Source organism: Canis aureus, chromosome 22, assembly GCF_053574225.1.
Source record: "Canis aureus isolate CA01 chromosome 22, VMU_Caureus_v.1.0, whole genome shotgun sequence".
NCBI lineage: Eukaryota > Metazoa > Chordata > Mammalia > Carnivora > Canidae > Canis > Canis aureus.
The window spans coordinates 18,305,273-18,325,141 of record NC_135632.1 but is presented as its reverse complement, the minus strand read 5'-3'; the positions used below and the strand labels follow the sequence as shown (position 1 = coordinate 18,325,141).

General features: G+C 45.7%; 1 protein-coding gene across 10 annotated transcripts in view; it reads right to left on the bottom strand.

Moving 5' to 3' along the window:
- The window catches only part of DZIP1L (DAZ interacting zinc finger protein 1 like), a 65,090-nt gene that overhangs the window by 21,465 nt on the left and 23,756 nt on the right, over positions 1–19,869 (bottom strand). For 9 of the 10 annotated variants that reach the window (XM_077865003.1, XM_077865004.1, XM_077865001.1 and 6 more), the window contains exons 8-14: positions 15,854–15,985; positions 11,652–11,714; positions 10,277–10,417; positions 7,786–7,816; positions 6,736–6,786; positions 2,393–2,523; positions 1,094–1,289 (exon numbers count right to left, since the gene is read on the bottom strand). In XM_077865003.1, the coding sequence (XP_077721129.1) occupies positions 1,094–1,289; positions 2,393–2,523; positions 6,736–6,786; positions 7,786–7,816; positions 10,277–10,417; positions 11,652–11,714; positions 15,854–15,985 (745 nt within the window). The remainder of the gene's footprint in view (positions 1–1,093; positions 1,290–2,392; positions 2,524–6,735; positions 6,787–7,785; positions 7,817–10,276; positions 10,418–11,651; positions 11,715–15,853; positions 15,986–19,869) is intronic. The other variant, XM_077865006.1, reaches the window with a different exon arrangement.

Genomic DNA, 19,869 nt, shown 5'->3' with positions numbered 1-19,869 from the left:
ACCACAGGAGCAAGGGCTGCATGGGAGGGGCCCCTGGTGGAACAAGGTACCCTTCCTCTTTGGGAAGCCTATCCTCAGAGGATGCCTTTGTTCCTCCTCCTTGTCTCCCACCTCCTCTCTCCCCTAAGCCTACACCCCGCCCCACCCTGCCCCTGTGCTTGGCCTCATCACGCCTCCTTGTCCCCTCTGGTTTCCCAGCTGAGGTGACAAGGCTTGGCACAGATCAGCCTCAGTAGATTTTAAAATGAGTGGTCTCTGTACCAACTAAAATCATCTCTCATATCCCCAGAGAACGTGGTCTACACTCTCGAAAATTCCTTAGCATGGAGAGTTCAGTTTGGGTCTCCCTGGATATGAGGAGATCAGAGAATCAGTGTGTCCCTCTGGCCACATAGGAGGGGAAGGAGCTAGAGCATCGTCCTGCATGAAGAGCTTCAGACCCCCTGAAGCCCTCCCTAAAGCCCCCAATTTCAGCAGCCTGGTAGATCTGGGAATCCGCTAGAAATGGGGGGAGGACTCTCGTCCTAGGAACACAAGCTCCCTTGCTTTCTCAGTTCCTTGAGGAAAGAGACTAGAGGATCCTCAGCCACACCCTGAATCCTCCCCAAGAACCAACTGGGCCTTTCCTTGTCACAATGCCCAGGGACAAAGCAGTTGCTGTGATCTGGCCTAGGAAACCAGGCCCAAGCTCTGAGGATGTTTCGGTGGGCAGAACTCACCCAGCCTCTCACACCTAGCACACTTTTCATCTGATCCGCATCTGCCTCTACCTGCAGCCCCAGCTCTCTCAGGCCTTGGGGCTCCTCCCAGCACTGCCAATGCCCCGCTTCAGAGCCACAAACTAAGTGGGCTATTCTCTGTTGGAGGGAAATTTAACTTGTGGTCAAAGCAAGAAAGCAGCACAGAGCTAAGCTGCTAAATGGGGCAGCAAGCTCAGGACTGACCACAGGCTCTACCTCTGGCTCTCCTCCACCTTCCCCGGGTGACCCTTACAGCAATGCCCTGCTGGGGCAGGGAGTCCACCCTCCTTGTGTGCAAACAAGCCTGGGTCCTCCTGGTCACAGCCCCCAAGCAAGCCCTTTCACCAGCTCACCTGGAGCCTTGGTGTCCAGCTGGAATCTCAGGGTCCTTTCTTTTTTCTGTTTCTTCTTCGCTTTGCTTGTGACTTCTTTGTCAAACTGTACCCTCAGACTCAGAAATTCAGAATATTTCTGTGTGTTCTGCACCTGCTGGAATCTCAGGAAGGGCTTGAGTTGCTGGAGAGTTTTAGTGGAGATTCTCTTTTTATTCTAAAAAAGACAGAAGTTCCCTTTTGGAGACAGAAGCCCCTGTTTTCTAAGGGGGAGCCTAAGCCTCTCATATCTGCTGTTGGCCTAGGAGGCACTGTGATCAGCACCGGGGGCTTTCTGGGAGAGGACAGGGTGAGCATCAGAGCAGGGTGGACTGTAGTAAGTGTGGTGCTTTAGGGTCTGGGAGCCTCATCAAAACATGCATGGCAGGATGATGCAAAGGGACTACATGCAACTCCAGTGACATCATGGCTCACAGAGCTTAGATGGGGCCGCCTTTCCACCACCCGACTGCATATGAGCAAGGAGACCACAGCTTGCTCCTTTTTGTACCTCAGACACTATCGCTGTGCTATGCATGTTATTCTCCATGGCTGAGAACATTTGAAAAATCAACTGCAAGAAACAAAAGCCGAGTAACTTTCTGAGACCTAGTGGAAGTTGTCTGGCTTTTGGCATCCACCCAGAGCCCAAGAGGATTCATTCAAGGTTAGAAAGAAATGTTTTAATCCAATCTGATCACAGGGATCACAGGGCCAAAGTTGGATGGAATGGTAGTTGAAAGCAGTCAAATATTGACGTTTCCATTTAATAATATATTTCATCAGTGTGTTTAATGATAAAATGCACGCTCTGGTTAAACCCTAGCATGGGGAAACAATGGCATCCAAATACCAATTTGTACCAGATGTAACTTTCAGTGTCTGCCTCACCCACAGGCACTTGCTGAGTGGCCACGTGTGCCACTGATGACGGACACCTCATCCAGGGGACCCTTCCAGGGGGTAGACTGAGCCAATTAAATCCCCTCTGTCAGAAACAGGCACAGAAGAAAGCAGCCAATGAGTGGAGAGCACAGAGAGGTCAGGGCGCAGGGTGACAACCCAAGAAACCACCGGAAACAGAGAAGAGAGGCCACAGCACTGCCATGAGATGAGGAAAAGCTGTGTGGCTTATATTCCCGGACAAGAAAGGTGCCCCAAATGAAACAAATATGATGAATGAGCCTACACTGTTAAGAGCAATCAAGCATTTGTCAGGTTAAGAACACTGTATCTAAACGGTAGGTAGCAGCCCTTACAAACAGTGCCCCGGGGGCTTACTTTCGCTATCCCCATGATTTCCAGCTTCTTTTCCAGGGTTTTCTCCAGGATTGACCTGACCTTCAGCAGGGTGGGGTCTGGCCTCAGAGATGCCAGCATCTTCTGCTGGTCACCTCGGGAGTTCTTCAGATCTGCAGCACACAACAATCACCAAGGTCAGCCTGGATGCCCAAAATCTCCATTCCCAAAGCCCCGCTGCACCTGCCTGTCCCTCACTAGCCCATGACCCCGGTCTCTGGCCAGCGAGCCCAGGGCCACTGACCCCACCTGAGTGTCCATCTCAGAAGCTGGGGTGTTTCTGCGGCTGGATACCACTACTTCTGACTGCCTACACACCTGCAGGATTCCCAGCCCCTGCCAGTCTGGACCTCCAAGATCTGGGCTCAGTTCTGCCCCAGTTAACTCAGAACTTTTGGGCTTCTGACTTGATCTTGAGTCCTGGCAGCAGGTCATTCTCAAGCTCCATCCCTCCCACTGCCCAGTTTTATTGAGACATAATTGACATACAGCAGTGTGTAGGTTTCAGGTGTACAACGTAATGACTTAAATATATTCTGAGATTATTATCACAGTAAGTTTAGTTAGCATCCACCCTCTCACATAGATACAAAAGAAAAAAGGAAAAACAATTTTCCCCTTGTGACGGAAACTCTTGGGGTCTACTCTCTTGACAGCTTTCCTGTACACCTCACAGTGGCCTGTCAGCACCGTCATCACGTCCCTGGTATCCCTAGTACTCATTTCACCTCCCACTGGAAGTTTATACCTTTTGACCACCTTCCTCCAATCCTTTCCCTCTACTCCCCACCTCTAGTAACCACAAATTATGATTCTTTTTTTCTATGAGTTTGGTTTTTGGTTTGTTTGTTTAGGTTCTCATATAAGGAAGATTAAACAGCATTTGCCTTTCTCTTTCTGACTTATTTCATTTAACATAATGACCTCCAGGTCCATCCATGTTGTCATAAATGGCAGGATTTCCCTCCTTTTATGGCAAATATTCCACTGTATATATATCTACCTCAACCTCATTATCCATTCATCCATCAATGAATGCTTAGGCTATCTCCATATCTTGGCTAAATAGATTCCTAGCCCTGGTTGCTTCCCGCTCCAGTGTAATCCTGACCCCAGCCAATGCCCTCATCCTACTGCTATACCAGGTTCTGTTCCCATCCAGGGGATAAAATGCTGGACGGGATAGACACCATAAACTCCCTTCAAGTTTACTGCCTATAGAGATCAGAGATTCACCCTCCAACTGTAGTATATCAGAACCACATGAGTAAAAAAATGCACATTCCCTGGCCCCACCCTCCAGAATGTCTGATTCCATAGGTCTAGGGAAGGGCTCTGGAATCTGCCTTTTAGCTTGCCTAAATGATTATAGTTGAAGGTGAACCACAGGCCATTCTGCAAGAAATACTGACCCAGAGGATAACAACATAAGCAATTACAATAAAATACGGTAACTGCTACAAAGGGGCCTTCCAAGGTGAGTCACAGAAGTCCTCCCAGAAGTGCTTTTCAGGGCCAGTGTGAGGCAGGGGGTGGGAGGGAAGATGAGCACACTGCCCTTAGAGCTGAACCAGCCCTTTGATTCACTCAATAGACATTTTCTGACAAGTAATATGGAGTATGAACAGGCCAGTACTGGGTAATGGGGACATAGAAGAAAACCCTCAAGGAGCTCACATTCCAGGGTGGTACCCTGGCAGCATATTCGAATCTCTAGGCTCCAACCCAAACTAATTATACCAGAATCTGAAAGTGGGCCCTAGGCTTCAATATTTATTTTTAAAACTCTCCAGATCTTCTAACAAACAGCCAAGCCTGAGAACCAATTGTATTAGAGCAATGGTTCTCAAAGTGTGAGCTTCAGCATCACCACATATTAGAGATGAGGATTTTCAAGGGCACCTAAGTGGCTCAGTTGGTTAAGTATCTGCCTTCGACTCAAGTCATGATCTCAACGTCCTGGGATCAAGCCCCATGGCGGGCTCCCTGCTCAGTAGAGAGCCTGCTTCTTCCCCTCCCTTTGCCCCTCCCCCCACTCGTGTTCTCTCTCTCTCAAATAAATAATTAAAGTCTCTAAGAAATGCAGATATTCAGCTCCCACTCCAACCCAACTGAAACAACATGGATGTGGAGCCCAGAAATCTGTGTTTTCACAAGCCTCCCTCTACCAGGTTGATTCTCCTCCATCAAGTCTACACTGGGGCATGAGCCCCAACCTTGACTACACATTGGAATCACCAGGAGCTTTAAAAAGAAAACAAAAAAAAAAAACATATATATATATATATATATATATATATATATATATATATTTTATATATTTTTACTTATTTTAGAAAGAGAAAGTACAAGCGGGGAGAGGGGCAGAGGGAGACAGAGAACCTCTAGTAGGCTCTCCACAAAGCCCAAAGGGGGGCTCCATCTCATGGAGAGAATGAGATCATGACCTGAGCAGAAATCAAGAGTCGGCACTTAACCAACTGAGCCACCCAGGCACCCCACCAGGAGTTTTAAATACTACTGAACCTGGAACCTACCCCCTATATGTTCTGATTCGGGCGGGGGGGGGGGGGGGCGCTGGTGTGGTTCTCGAAGAGTAACAAGTGACCTTCATGATTCTTAATGTGCAGCCAGATGCAGAGAGCCACTAATCTGATGGTGGTTCTCCAACTTGAGCATAAATCAGAATGCCCTGGAGGGTGGGCAAATCAGAATGCCCTGAAGGCTGCTGGATCCCACCCCAGAACTTCTGATTCTGTTTATGTGGGATAGGGCTGAGAATTCAAAATTTTTCATTTCTAACAAGTTCCCAAGTGACACGGCTTCTGCTGATCTGGGACTAGAAGAGGCAGGCAGGCACATAAAGAGGCCAAGCACAGTGTGACCAGTATGGGAGACCTCCACTGTGTGTGACAAGATGGGACAGGGAGGGGTCAGCCGAAGCATCCTCCTCAGCCTCCCTTTCTCTAGAACTCGGCACTCCCTGTTGGAGGATTTGGCTCATCCCCTCTATGGACCACAACAGGTTCAGTAACAGGTTGTGTTACTCAATGGATACCTTCCCCAAAAGTTATGTGCGACTCTAATTTTTACTAATTAATTTCAAGGTTGATGCACAGGGTGGGGGTAAGGGTAGTAGCGGACAGGTAAATAAATTTTGGTTCATCCACCCAATACTGTAAAGCCCTGAAAAAAATAATGAAGCAACTCTGTATAAAGGAATATGAAATGATTTCCAAATAAGTTGTTTCGAAAATAAATAACCAAATACAGATCAGTATATATAGTTTGATCCCATTTTGGGAAAAAAGGAGGAAAAAAGCATACATATATGTGCTTATATTTGCACCAAATATCTCTGGAAAGATATGCTATGCTATGCTATGAGAAGCCATAGCAGTACAATCTCAGGGTGGAAACTGGATAGCCCAGTAGGAGGGAGACCAAATGCTTACCACATACACCCTTTTGCTTGCTTCCTTGCTTTTTTGCTTTTTTCCTAAGAGCAGAGGTTACTATCTCTAAGTAAAGAAAAAATATTACATAAAAAAAAAATGCCCTATGGTGAATGAACTCTTTGGTGACACAAGTAAAACCCCTTCCTGGGTGAATCTGTTGGGTCACTTTGGAAGTGTATACCATAGGCTGGCTCAAGAGGGCAGGCCCTGGTCAGTGGGTCAGCTGTGAGTACTCCCTCATCTTTCTTGGGAGCTCCTTCTCCCCATCTATCCCAGGAACTCCCTGCAGTCTTTTTTTTTTTTTTTTCCAGTTCTCCTTTGCATCCCCTTGAAACATCTGGTTGAAATCTCTCTGCATATCAGATCATCATGGAATGGAATGACTAGAAACAGCAGGTGCCCAGTGCCGTGAAGAGGGAGCCGAGGCAGATTCCTGTGTGAGCAAATCCCTGCATGGTAGCTCGGCCCTGCGTGCTCTGTTCAACATGCAGAATAAAACCCCGCAGGCCGTGTTAAGCCAGCACAGAGAGCCCTCATCCTCTGTCCTGACAGTACAAAGGGGATAGGCGGTGGGACTGGCACAGGGGACAGGCTATGCATCCGACACCTTCCAAATCCTGCCTCCTCCCACCTGCTGGCTCTGTGACTCTGGGCAAGTCATGGACCCCTCTGGTTTGCACATGGCATGTTAGTGCCTGCATGTAACACGCCCCACTCACACAAGCTGCTTGAGAAATATTTATCTCATGTCCCTACTTCCCTTCCCTGAAGCTTCAGGTCACCACAGACACAGTGAAGTAGACACAAGGTAAACAATGAGGACAAATCTGCGTCCTGCATTAGACACCGGGAAGAGTCAGGCCTCACCCTCACTGGAAGAGTCTTCTGGTTCCACAGCCTTTGGGCCCTTACAGGTCCCTGAGGAGAGCAACAACAGTTAGTGGTCCCCATGCCCTGGACCCCATCACTGACTTAGAGGAAAGGATGGGACATCATGTGAGTCCCAACCACAAAGAGTAAGCCCTCCTGTGCTTTCTTCACTAGGGAGAGGCAGGCTGGAACGGTGGTCACAAGCTCAGACACCGGGAGCCAGAGAGACCAGAGTCCATGGTCCAGCTCTGCCCATCACTAGCCGCGCACAACATGGGGAGTCCTGGAACCTCACCAAGCCCCAGCCTCCTCATCTAGAAAGTGAGGATGATAATGCCCATCCCCACATTAAATTTTAGGGATGATGTAATTAGACAATGAATCTAAAGTGCTTGGCAAAGCGCATGGCACACATCCTAGCCCCAGCCCTCAGGATGTTCGGGGCCACAGGGATAGTGCCTCTCTGAACTGGTTGCAAAGCTGGGAAAGACACGTCTGACCTAGAGGCAGGAAATGGTGAGAGACGTGTGGGTTTGCAAGAAAAGGCAGGAGAGTGGCTAAAAAGAAGACAGAAGAAGTGGGATGGAGTAGGAAGGGCCAGGTTTCATAAGCGGCTGGCCAAGGTCTTCCAAGCAGGGACAGTCCCCTGTAGGTTACCGGCTCCCTTTAGACACCAGCACTACATCCGTTAGACACACACACACACACACCACAGTAACACACCAGGGTGCCCCAGAGGAAGACAGCACATACTCTAAATAGGTCACAATCACATCGATTTGGGGTCAACTTGTTACACACTGGGACCAAGGTGAAAGTGAGTATCTCGAACCACAGGCACGAGGAATTAGAGAAAACCTCTTCATGAACCCCACTCCATCAATCACTTCCTCCAGGGTCCTCACCCTTCCCGATGTCTCCACCACCCCACAGAGAAGAGCAGCCACCACCCCCACCCTCATTCTATAGCCTGACTGGTGGGGAAAAGAGAGAGAAGAGGCCAAGACAACAGCCAAGACTGTGACAAAATACCCCATGTGGACTTACCCTCCTTCTTCCTGAGAGACATGGTCCAAATCTACAAAGATGCAAACAGAGCAGGTTACAGCCAGCAGGAAACTCTGCTCTGAGCAGTGGGGCTGCCTGGCACCATAAAGAAGGGACACCCACTGTTTCTGTGCCACCCACTGGGAACTAGAAGGAGCTCTGAGTACACTGCCCCAACCCCCCAGCACATCCCCCCACCATCCATACGTGAGAGGGGATGGCACCAAGGCTGAATGGCAGCAAGCAGGATGCCATCAGGCTTCATTTCCCCACAGTGGGGAAGCAAGAATGCCCCCTCTTCAGAAAGGGAGTGTGACTTGAAGGTCAGGAGTCCCACGCAAGCAGAGTGAGACAGGCACATAGCAATACTAACGGTACAACCAGAGTGAGGGGCTCCCTCCCCTGAGGTGGGCATCTGAGCTGAGTGCCCCCTGGGAGGACAGAGGCATGATATGGACAGTCACTAAATTGTCTGCCCAGCCCCCCTTTCCCAGAAGGTGCCTCCTTTCACACAACTGCACACGGGACAGCCACTTGTGATATGACCCCATGCCACAGCCACAGCTGACTGTCTAGGTTGGGCCAGAGAACTGAACTGGTGAAGTCGAGAGCCAGTGGCAGCCAACTGGTTTTGGTTTTCTTTGTTTACATGTTTGCTTTTTTGTTTTGCCACATGGGACAAATATGATGTGAAAGCCGATCTTTAAAATAAAAGAAAAAGTTGAAACAGATCTAGAGAAAAGAACAGAGACACACAGCAAAAGAAAACTTCTGATGACATTCATGTCTCTGGTTCCAGTTAATCCCAGATTCAGCTGCTCTCCTGCCTTGAACTCTCTAAGACATCCTGTCTATCTTTATGACAAACCCCCTCTTCTGCTTAAGCTTGAGTTGTTTTTTTATTATCTGCTGATGAATGACACATCCAATGTCGGTTTCCAACTATTTCCTCCTTTGCCTGCCTCTATTCTAGAGACTCTAAACTATTTGCTTTCCAACCTTCCTTGCAGCTATGGTTATCCATGTAATATGGCTTTGACCAATAAAATATAAGCAAAAGTGTTAGGAAGGGGCCTTTTCCTCAAATTTTTCTATTGAAATATTGTTGTGATGGTTGGGGCTATGGCAACCATCTTGCAATTATGAGAGTCAAGCTTAAGAACAGAGTCACCATGCTGAAGATGGTAAAAAGAAAAACTGAGTCTGGATTTCCAATGGCATAATTTTACTGTCAAACCAAGGCCGCCAACTGTCACCTCTTTTGCTGTTACGATAAAAATAAACTATTAACCTATTCTAAGTACATGGTTAACCAATGGGTTCCTTAGTGAAATATTTGCAAACAAGAATCCTGGGTAACAGAAGAAGAAATCTCCAGACTGGACCCGAGGTGGCCAAAGCAATGAAGAGCCAAGTGAGGGGACAACAGTAAAAAGAAAAGCAGCAGGGGAGGAAGTTAGATATGTTACCTGGGTGAAGTAAGGCTGAGAGAACAGAAAAGCAAAAATAGCTGGGATGCAGGATTAAGAAAACTGAACTAGTGACAGCAGGTGCTCTGCTCAGAGAATCTGTGTGAATGGTGGCATCAGAACCATGGCAAGGACCCCAGGCCACAGAGGGGCCCCTCTGATGGCAGCTACCCCTCTCTGCTGACCTGCACCTCAGAAAGGGGAGCTGAGCCTGGAGTAGGCAGAGAGGTGGAGAGTCCTAGGGGCCAGTCCTAGGAGAGAGGTGCTTCGTGATAGGTGTCTTATAGATCATATTAGTTTATCCGACAGTCTCATCAGAGGCAGTTAATTTAGGGAAAGGGTACTAATACCCTCAGGAAAGTATGCGTGAGAACACAGTGAAAAGAGCACAAGCTTTGCATTCCACTGCCTGGCCAGGGCTGGATCCTCCCTGGCTCTTACAGGGTGTGCTATGTGAACCCAAGGGAGGCACCTGACTTCACCAGCCTGCCCCGTCATCTGTCAGGTGAAGATGGGGGAAAGCCAACATCTGCCTTAAAGGGCAGTCGTGAGGTTTAAATGAGGAAATAAGCAAGTATCAACCAACTGCTGGACCTTACATAGTCTCTGGTGTTAGCGTAAACCTAGTAACACCGCCCTTAAGGACAAGGTGCATCTTCAGCTTCGAAAGAGAGAGGCTGCATCCTCATAATCCTGTATCCCCTGAAGCCTAAGGACTATTCTCTCTCCTTAAAGAGCCTCACTGGGCACCTGGGTGGCTCAACGGTTGAGCATCTACCTTTGGCTCAGGGCATGATCCCAGTGTCCTGGGATCGAGTCCCACATCAGGCTCCCCACAGGGAGCCTGCTTCTCCCTCTCTCTCGGTGTCTCTAATGAATTAATTTAATTTAATTTAATTTAATTTAATTTAAAAAGCCTCACACTAATGAGACCACTACTGAGTTCTAGAAATTGAAGGAGATCCTCACAGAAACAAGATCTAAGGGCCTGGGGGCCTTGCTGGGAGAAGGGACAGACTTACCGTCTGCTTCTGGGAGGCAATGCAACTAGCATATTTCTGGAGCTGGTCGTGGAGAGCACTGATTTGCTGCTGGGACTGGGCAGCTGCTTTCTGCTGATCCTCAAACATGTAGGCCTGGAGCCTTTCCTTTTGCTCCTGCAGCTGGGGGGCACAGGACACTCAGTCATTATCACAGGGATCCCTGAGTGCCCAGTATCTGCAGACCTGCATCTTTAGGCAAATGCTGGCTGCGGTTTCACCTGAAGCAGTGGTAGAGGGTCTCCAGACCTGGGCAGGTGACTTTCTAACAAGACAGACTACTTTCTAGTTTGGGGACATTTTCAAGCTATGCTCGAGGTTAGCAAGAATTGGATACAAGCCTCTAAGACCAAGGCAGAAAGGCTCTCTGTCCAGTGTGGCAACCCACAAAAGGACAGTCCAATAACTTGAGGCCATTCAGAAGTCATCAAATGATGTTTTTAGGTAAAAAGAAAAGGTGAAGAAAATATGGTCACATGCTGTTGCACGAGGAGAGAGAAAATGAGAACTGTTTCTAATTGCAAAAAGAAACTCTAGAAAAATACACAAGAGAGCAGTGAAAGTGATCAGCTGTGGGGTGGGTGCTGGGCAGGTATGGATGATGGAGATGGGCTGGAAATGAACCTTAATATATTTCAGTGCATTGTACTGAGTGTATCTTAATATATCTCTTCCACTTTGGAAATAAATTGAAATGTATTTCCCATTTTAAGACGTTTCAAATAAAATCAAACCATCAGATGGGAATTACTGGAAATGGAGGTGTCTATCTCGCTCTAGCCTCTGATCTGAGGACTTTTCATCTTCTGAGCTTCCCGCAGGCAGCTCCTGGGGCTCTGGTTAATCGGCTGCCTCCTCAACTTGCTTTCTCCTTGGGGGCATTTTCATAGAAGCTGTTTTCTCATCCTGAGGCCTGCTGCTCTCTGTTCCCTGGTCTCCATATCTGAGCCCTTCCATTTGACTCCCCCTGAATATAGCTGAAGTCCACAGCCACCCAGTTCTCTCCTGGTGGGGTCAAAGGGCCCAAACATGAAATGACCAGGCAATTCTTCTGAAGTTTCCAGGACAGCTCTCCTTGGAGGGCCTGAAGGGGTCCTTGCATAGGGGACCACAGAGAAGAGCAGATGTGGGGTTCAGAAGAGAAGCCTCGGCAGCCCCAATTCCTGGTCAGATAGGCTGCTGTCCAGGCAGCTGACTCCTTCCGAGTATTGACGGGGGCCAGCTGCCAGGAAAGCTATCAGCAACAAAACACCAACCAACCAGCTTGAGGAGGGTACTGCTGGAGAATGGGGGTGCCATAGGATGAGACAAGGTCTCAGGAAACCAAGCTCCCCCCAGACCACCCAAGCCAAGCTACCTCTCGCTTCTGAGCTGCATGCTCTTTCTGTAGTTCCTTCATTTTTCTCTTCCATTCTGTTTTCTGAAAAAGATAACTGTTTGACAACTGGGCCTCTAGATATTAAAATATACTCTAAAGCTAAAGGAATTAAAAAGTATTGGCTCGTGATTCAGCAGAGCAGTGAAAAGAATAGAAAGCCCAAAGATGGGGGGTGGGGGGAATGAAATCTTAGTCTGAAGGAAGATAGATTATTGACAAATGGAGTTCAAACAGGTGATTAACTGCCTGGGGAAAAAAAATATATGATCTTGAATCTTATTTCGTATCTTAAGCCAAATAAGTTGTAGGGGTGTCAAAGATTTAAACTTAAAAAACCGAAGTGACATCAGCAAGGTGGGGCAATGGAAGGTTCCAGCTCTCAAACCGCCCACAGGTGAGGATTCCTTTATGGGAGCCCAGGAATCCAGCAGAGAGTTTCTAGCACCTCAATGGAGCAAAAATAACCTGAGAATAGATTCATTCCAGAGAAGTTTCACTGGCCTACATTTGCTCTGCTCTCCCCAAGGTGGCACAGCTCAGTGCCAAGAGAGAACCTCTCAGCCCGCAATTTTCCCCACAGGGGTAAGTGAGAGTGAGGGAGCACCACTGCCCCAGCCTCCCAGGATGCTGCCCAGGAGGCCCAATTCTGTCCCTCTCAGAACTGAGGGAAAAAGGGCAGAGCTGAATCAGCCTGTGGTGCTGGCATAGCAGATCCAACTGGCTTGTCTGTGGACACGGGGAGGTGTAAGATGAGAAGTTCTTATATGCAACTGATATTAAGTTGTTATCAGCTTAAAATAGACCACTGTACTAGAAGATATTTTATGTAAGCCTCATACTAATCACAAAAAAAAAACCTATAGCAGATATGCAGAAGATAAAGGAATCAAAGCATACCACTCTAAAATAAAATCATCCAATCAAAAAGGAAGGCAGCAAGAGAGGAGGAAAGGACAAAGCAACCACAAAACAATCTGAAAACAATTAAAAAAATGGCAATAGGAAGTCCTTACCTACCAATAATTACTTTAAATTTAAATGGATTAAGTTCCCTAAGCCAAAGACAGAGTGAGTGAATGAATTAAAAAAAAAAAAAAAAAAAACACAAGATCTGGCTATGTGCTGCCTGTTAAGAGACTCACTTTAAGAACACGCATAGTCTGAAACCAAAGGGATGGAAAAAGATATTCCATGCAAACAGTAACCAAGAGAACAGGGGTAGCTATACTTCCATTAGGTGCTTTAAGTAAAAAACTGTTACAAGAGACAAAGAAGGTCACTATATAATGATAAAGGGGTCAATTCATCAACGGAATACAATTATTAATACATATGCATCCAACATCAGAGCACCTATATACATAAAGCAAATATTAATACAACTAAAGGGAGAAGTTGCAATACAGTAAGAGCATGGGGCTTCCATGGCCCCCTTTCAACAATATAGATCATCCAGACAGAAAACCAATAAGGGAACACTAGACTTGAATAGCACTATAGACCAAATGGACCAGACAGACATATATAGAACACTCTATCCAAAAGGAAAACCATCTATGGAATGGAGAAAATATTCTGCAAACCACATATCTGACAGGGGGTTCATATGCAAAATATAAGGAACTTATACAACTCCGTTAGAAAAAAAAAAAATTAAGGACCCAAATAGGCATTTCCCCAAAGTTGGCCTACAACATCATTAATCAGCACAGAAATATAAATCAAACCACAATGAGAGATCACCTCACACCTGTCAAGACGGCTATTATTTTTTAAAAAACAAAATATAACAAGTGTTGGTCAGGATGTGAAGAAAAGGGAACCTTCATACCATGTTAGTGGCAATGTAAATTGGTATAGTTACTATAGAAAATAGCTATAGAGTGGAAGTGCCTCAAAAAATTCAGAACTGACTTACTCATTTTCCCCAAGTATCTCCCACATATAAATGAGTTATACTTGCTAATAAACCTGTTTACCTGCTGTTAAAAAAAAAGTAAGGGGTACCTGGTGGCTTAGTCAGTTAAGCATCTGACTCTTGATTTTGGCTCAGGTCACGATCTTGGAGTCATGGGATTAGCCCCATATTGGGCTCCATGCTCAGCAGGAAGCCTGCTTCTCCTTCTCCCTCTGCTCCAACCCCTGCTCACATACTCTCTCTCTCTCTCTCTCTCTCTCTCTCTGTCTATCTCAAATAAATAAGATCTTTTAAAAGAATTAAAAATGAAACTACCATAAATTTTGACAATCCCACTTCTTAATATTGATCCAAAAAAACTGAAATCAGGATCTCAAAGAGATACTCACCCCCCCCATGTTCCCTGCAGCATTATTCACAATAGCCAAAATATGGAAACCTAATAATCCATTGACAGATGAATGGATAAAGCAAACATGGTACATACATACACTGGAATGCTATTCAGCCTTAAAAAAGAAGGAAATCCTACATCAACATGAATGAACCACAAGGACATTACACTAAGTGAATTAAGTCAGACAAGAAAAACACTGCATGATCTCACTTATGTGTGGAATCTAAAATAATCAAACTCATAGAAACAGAGAATGGTGGTTGCCAGGGGTTAAGACGGGGAGAAAATGAAGAGGTTATGGTCAAAGGGAACAAGGTCTGTTATGCAAGATATATTGCTTACTTAAAACTTGCTAAGAAGATAGATCTTATGTTGTGTTATTACCACATACACAATGAAAATAATAATAATAATAATAATAATAATAATAATAATAATAATAATAAGGATGGGAGGAAACTTTAGGAGGTGATGGCTATATATGACTGTGACTCTGATGGTGGTGATGGTTTCAAGGGTAAATACTTACCTCAAACTCAGAGTTGTGTAAATCAAGTATGTACAACTTTTTACATGCCAATCATACCTCAGTAAAGAGGTATATATGAATGAAGGAATAAATAAGTAAATAAATAAGGCCATAAAGGCAGTAAAAGAAAACACAAAAACATTTTCTTCTTAAACCTCAGGGTGGCCATAAACAAAAGATTGATAATTTGATCATTTGGACCACACAAACATGATTAATTTCATATGGCCTAACCACCATAAACAAAATTAAAGGAACAATGTGGGGAAATAACCCCGAGAATGAGAAAGGGTTGGGTTTAAGTTCCATATATTATACAAACTCTCTCTTTGGTAAGGAAATCAATAGAAAATGAGGCAAAGGATGTAAACAGAGATCACAGGGGAAAAAAATTAGCTTTTCTTACTGGGAAACTTGTAAAGTAATTAGACCTTAAGCTCTTTCTTAGCAAATCTTAGCAGAAACAGAAGCACCGATGTAGTGACGGTGCCCATGGCCAGCCCTTCCTTGCCATGGAGTGATCAGCGTTGCAGACCATGTCTAGCTGGACTGTTGTAAGATTCATCCAGCAGTGACCAGAGCAGAAGAGCAGACTGTGCACAGCCTCTCCAACTCCATATCCAGCCTCAGAATGGGGCAGCATGAAATCGGCCAGGAGAAAAGTTACACCATGGAAAATGGCAATGGCTACAAATTAAATCTTTTTAGGTCCCAAGAGTGGTTTTTAAATATTTACCATCACCCACTTAGACCCACCCCAAAGTCCTTCAAACCCAGGAGACTGTCACACTTCCTAACAGTTGTTTTCAACTGGGTTGGACTCAAAATGAGGGTAAAGGTACCCAATAAGGGGCATAACCGTATGTATTTTGAGAAGATCCCCGGTAAACCTGCTATTGCACCCCTGTATATCACCAGCCTCACCTGAGAACCCTAGGAATCCTACCCAGTGCTTTCACGTACTGGCAGAGGTCTGTAAATATAAAACCTGATACCTCTCAACTTCTGTAAAACCATAGAGCGAAACCGAGAAACTTTGTTAAGAACAACATGATTCGGATCCCTGGGTGGCTCAGCAGTTTAGCGCCGGCCTTTGGCCCAGGGCGCGATCTTAGAGTCCCAGGATCGAGTCCCTTGTCGGGCTCCTGGCACAGAGCCTGCTTCTCCCTCCTCCTGTGTCTCTGCCTCTCCCTCTCTCTCTCTCTATGTCTATCATAAATAAACAAACAAGCAAACAAATAAATAAATAATAAAATGAATGAATGAATGAATGAATCTTTAAAAAAAAAGAACAACATGATTGGCTATGAGAGAAAAGGCAAAAGTTACCAGCTCACCTGAATGATCATCTTCTCCTTTAGGGCCTGGAGCTCCTGACTCTGCTTGACTTGCACCTGAGACTCATCCAGAAGCAACCTGAGATTAGCCTCCACCATACTGTGGGACTGGGACTGCAGCATCTGCAGTTTCTGAAAAGCCAGGACACAGTTTTATTTAGATGAAGATCTAATCCTGATGTTGCCTTTTATACCTTGAGCAACGTCAGAAGGGCACACCTTAGCCCACCACAAACTCCAGCTTGTCCTCACTAGACATCTACGTGGCTGCGCATACCCACACAAGTCTCATTCTCCCCCACGAGGCTTCCCCTGAGAGCTCGCGCTTACACGGGAGAAGCAGGTTCCCGTGGACCAACAGAATTCAAGAGCAGAATTTCAACTATACTGAAATTCAGCTGTACCTGAAACCTGGAGCTCAGCAGACAGCTGCCCCATTTCCTCCTCAGTCTCAAATAGGCTGAAGAGAATCAGACTCTTAGAGCCTCTGGGAGGGTCTCAGGCACTCTGGACCATTCCCTGAGGACTCCTGTCCGTCCTCCCACCAGAAAATGCTGGCTGTCACCAAGAAGGCCTGGCTTTGCATGGCTTGGAGTGGTGTCACCAATACCTAATGATTCCCGAGCTACTAGTATGTAATCTGAAAGAAAAGGCACAGAAAAGTGGATCCAAGAGAAGAGGCCTTTCCACCTATGGTTTTTTTTTTTTTTTTTTTTTTTTTTTTTAGGATAGTCACACAGAGAGAGAGAGAGAGGCAGAGACACAGGCAGAGGGAGAAGCAGGCTCCATGCACCGGGAACCTGACGTGGGATTCGATCCCAGGTCTCCAGGATCGCGCCCTGGGCCAAAGGCAGGTGCCAAACCGCTGTGCCACCCAGGGATCCCACCTATGGTTATTTTTTTAAACATATCACTGCTGTAGTCACAAAAGGAAATTAGCTCCATCTCTATCATCAAACAAAACTCATAAGCCCTGTTAAAGCTTTAAAGAACTGCAAGTCCCTGAGTTTAACTTGTTCTCATTCTGGCTAATCGTTAACTCCTCTCTACTGCTAGAGCAATATCAGGTACAAATGTTAACCATTTCTAATGGAGTGTTTTTGTAGCGTCAAATGCTTTATCAAGTGTATGCACAACCCTCAGCTTCTGATGTGCCATTTCTGTCTTCACACCGATGCTCACAACAACCAGAGAGCTGGCTCTCTCGGCATAACAAACCTTCATGGCAATTTCCACTCAGCTAGGGACTCCTTTGGCAGCTGGATTTAGTGTACGTCTTATCTAAAGTTCTCTCTGCAGTCAGGTAAAGTAGTGAAAGTAAGCTCACGGGCTTTTGCATCAAGAGGAAATTTTTGAGGAGAAACATCTTCGAAAAGTATTTCCCTCTCCTTGGCCCTCCTGACAGCAAGGGGAATCTTTTTTGTGTAATGAGACGGATGGTCTTACAGTGTTATTCACACTCATTGTCAATGAAATCTTATCTTTTTCTCCCCCAAATTAGGGGGAAAATAACAAAATAATTATCCAAGTACACTGAGAATTGTGTATCCAGTTTGGTTCCTATAATAAAAGTAAAATAATAAAATGTCACATGAGAGGAGATGGGGGAGACATACAAACACAAAAACAATATAAGCAATCCTATAGAGGAAAGACCAAAAAAAAAAAATTGATGTTCTAATTGAGGAAAATGGGATCTAAGTTAAAAAGAAACCATGGATGGTAAGAATTAGGTCCTCATTCACCAAAAGTTAGAATTTCTGAACCAAAGTAACCTTCTGACCTTTGATGAGGTAGTTTTCCAACAACAACTCCAAATGCACATCAAAACCTACCTCTCAAATGTCTAGTCAGCTACCACCACGTCAGGGGAGGAGTGGTAGTTGGCAGGGGTGTAGGCAAGCTCAAGAATGATGAGCATGGAGCTGGGGCGGTAGGAGCATGAGCTCCATATGGTGGAGCAGCATCTTGTATCCACCATATCATCCCTGACCACACTGCAGGAACATTTAACCCCCACAGATGGGAGGGCTTGGGTCACTATAGATACATAGACACACACACACACACACACACACACACACATACACACACACACTCATACTCCTCATCTCAACTCCGCAGCCTTCCCCGTCCTTGGCTTCTCATCTCAGATTGAGATGACAAGTCACCCAAGATTCCTAGCATATCCGATGATGATCTCCTCCTGCCAAATAGTCCAAGTATTTCTATAACAAAATGCAGAATGATTGTGAGAAATGCTATTAGATGGTTCATTTACAAAAACAAGAAAAGATTCTCTTTGATGTTAGAAGGACCAATAAGAGCAACAAACATACACCTGTAGGCAAATTATGGCTGGGGTTTCACCTGAAGCAGAGGTAGAGGGTCTCCAGACCTGGGCAAGTGACTTTCTAACAAGACAGACTACTTTCCAGTTTGGGGACATTTTCAAGCTATGCTCGAGGTTAGCAAGAATTGGATACAAGCCTCTAAGACCAAGGCAGAAAGGCTCTCTGTCCAGTGTGGCAACCCACAAAAGGACAGTCCAATAACTTGAGGCCATTCAGAAGTCATCAAATGATGTTTTTAGGTAAAAAGAAAAGGTGAAGAAAATATGGTCACATGCTGTTGCACGAGGAGAGAGAAAATGAAAACTGTTTCTAATTGCAAAAAGAAACTCTAGAAAAATACACAAGAGAGCAGTGAAAGTGATCAGCTGTGGGGTGGGTGCTGGGCAGGTATGGATGATGGAGATGGGCTGGAAATGAACCTTAATATATTTCAGTGCATTGTACTGAGTGTATCTTAATATATCTCTACCACTTTGGGAATAAATTGAAATGTATTTCCCATTTTAAGACGTTTCAAATAAAATCAAACCATCAGATGGGAATTACTGGAAATGGAGGTGTCTATCTCGCTCTAGCCTCTGATCTGAGGACTTTTCATCTTCTGAGCTTCCCGCAGGCAGCTCCTGGGGCTCTGGTTAATCGGCTTCCTCCTCAACTTGCTTTCTCCTTGGGGGCATTTTCATAGAAGCTGTTTTCTCATCCTGAGGCCTGCTGCTCTCTGTTCCCTGGTCTCCATATCTGAGCCCTTCCATTTGACTCCCCCTGAATATAGCTGAAGTCCACAGCCACCCGGTTCTCTCCTGGTGGGGTCAAAGGGCCCAAACATGAAATGACCAGGCAATTCTTCTGAAGTTTCCAGGACAGCTCTCCTTGGAGGGCCTGAAGGGGTCCTTGCATAGGGGACCACAGAGAAGAGCAGATGTGGGGTTCAGAAGAGAAGCCTCGGCAGCCCCAATTCCTGGTCAGATAGGCTGCTGTCCAGGCAGCTGACTCCTTCCGAGTATTGACGGGGGCCAGCTGCCAGGAAAGCTATCAGCAACAAAACACCAACCAACCAGCTTGAGGAGGGTACTGCTGGAGAATGGGGGTGCCATAGGATGAGACAAGGTCTCAGGAAACCAAGCTCCCCCCAGACCACCCAAGCCAAGCTACCTCTCGCTTCTGAGCTGCATGCTCTTTCTGTAGTTCCTTCATTTTTCTCTTCCATTCTGTTTTCTGAAAAAGATAACTGTTTGACAACTGGGCCTCTAGATATTAAAATATACTCTAAAGCTAAAGGAATTAAAAAGTATTGGCTCGTGATTCAGCAGAGCAGTGAAAAGAATAGAAAGCCCAAAGATGGGGGGGTGGGGGGAATGAAATCTTAGTCTGAAGGAAGATAGATTATTGACAAATGGAGTTCAAACAGGTGATTAACTGCCTGGGGAAAAAAAATATATGATCTTGAATCTTATTTCGTATCTTAAGCCAAATAAGTTGTAGGGGTGTCAAAGATTTAAACTTAAAAAACCGAAGTGACATCAGCAAGGTGGGGCAATGGAAGGTTCCAGCTCTCAAACCGCCCACAGGTGAGGATTCCTTTATGGGAGCCCAGGAATCCAGCAGAGAGTTTCTAGCACCTCAATGGAGCAAAAATAACCTGAGAATAGATTCATTCCAGAG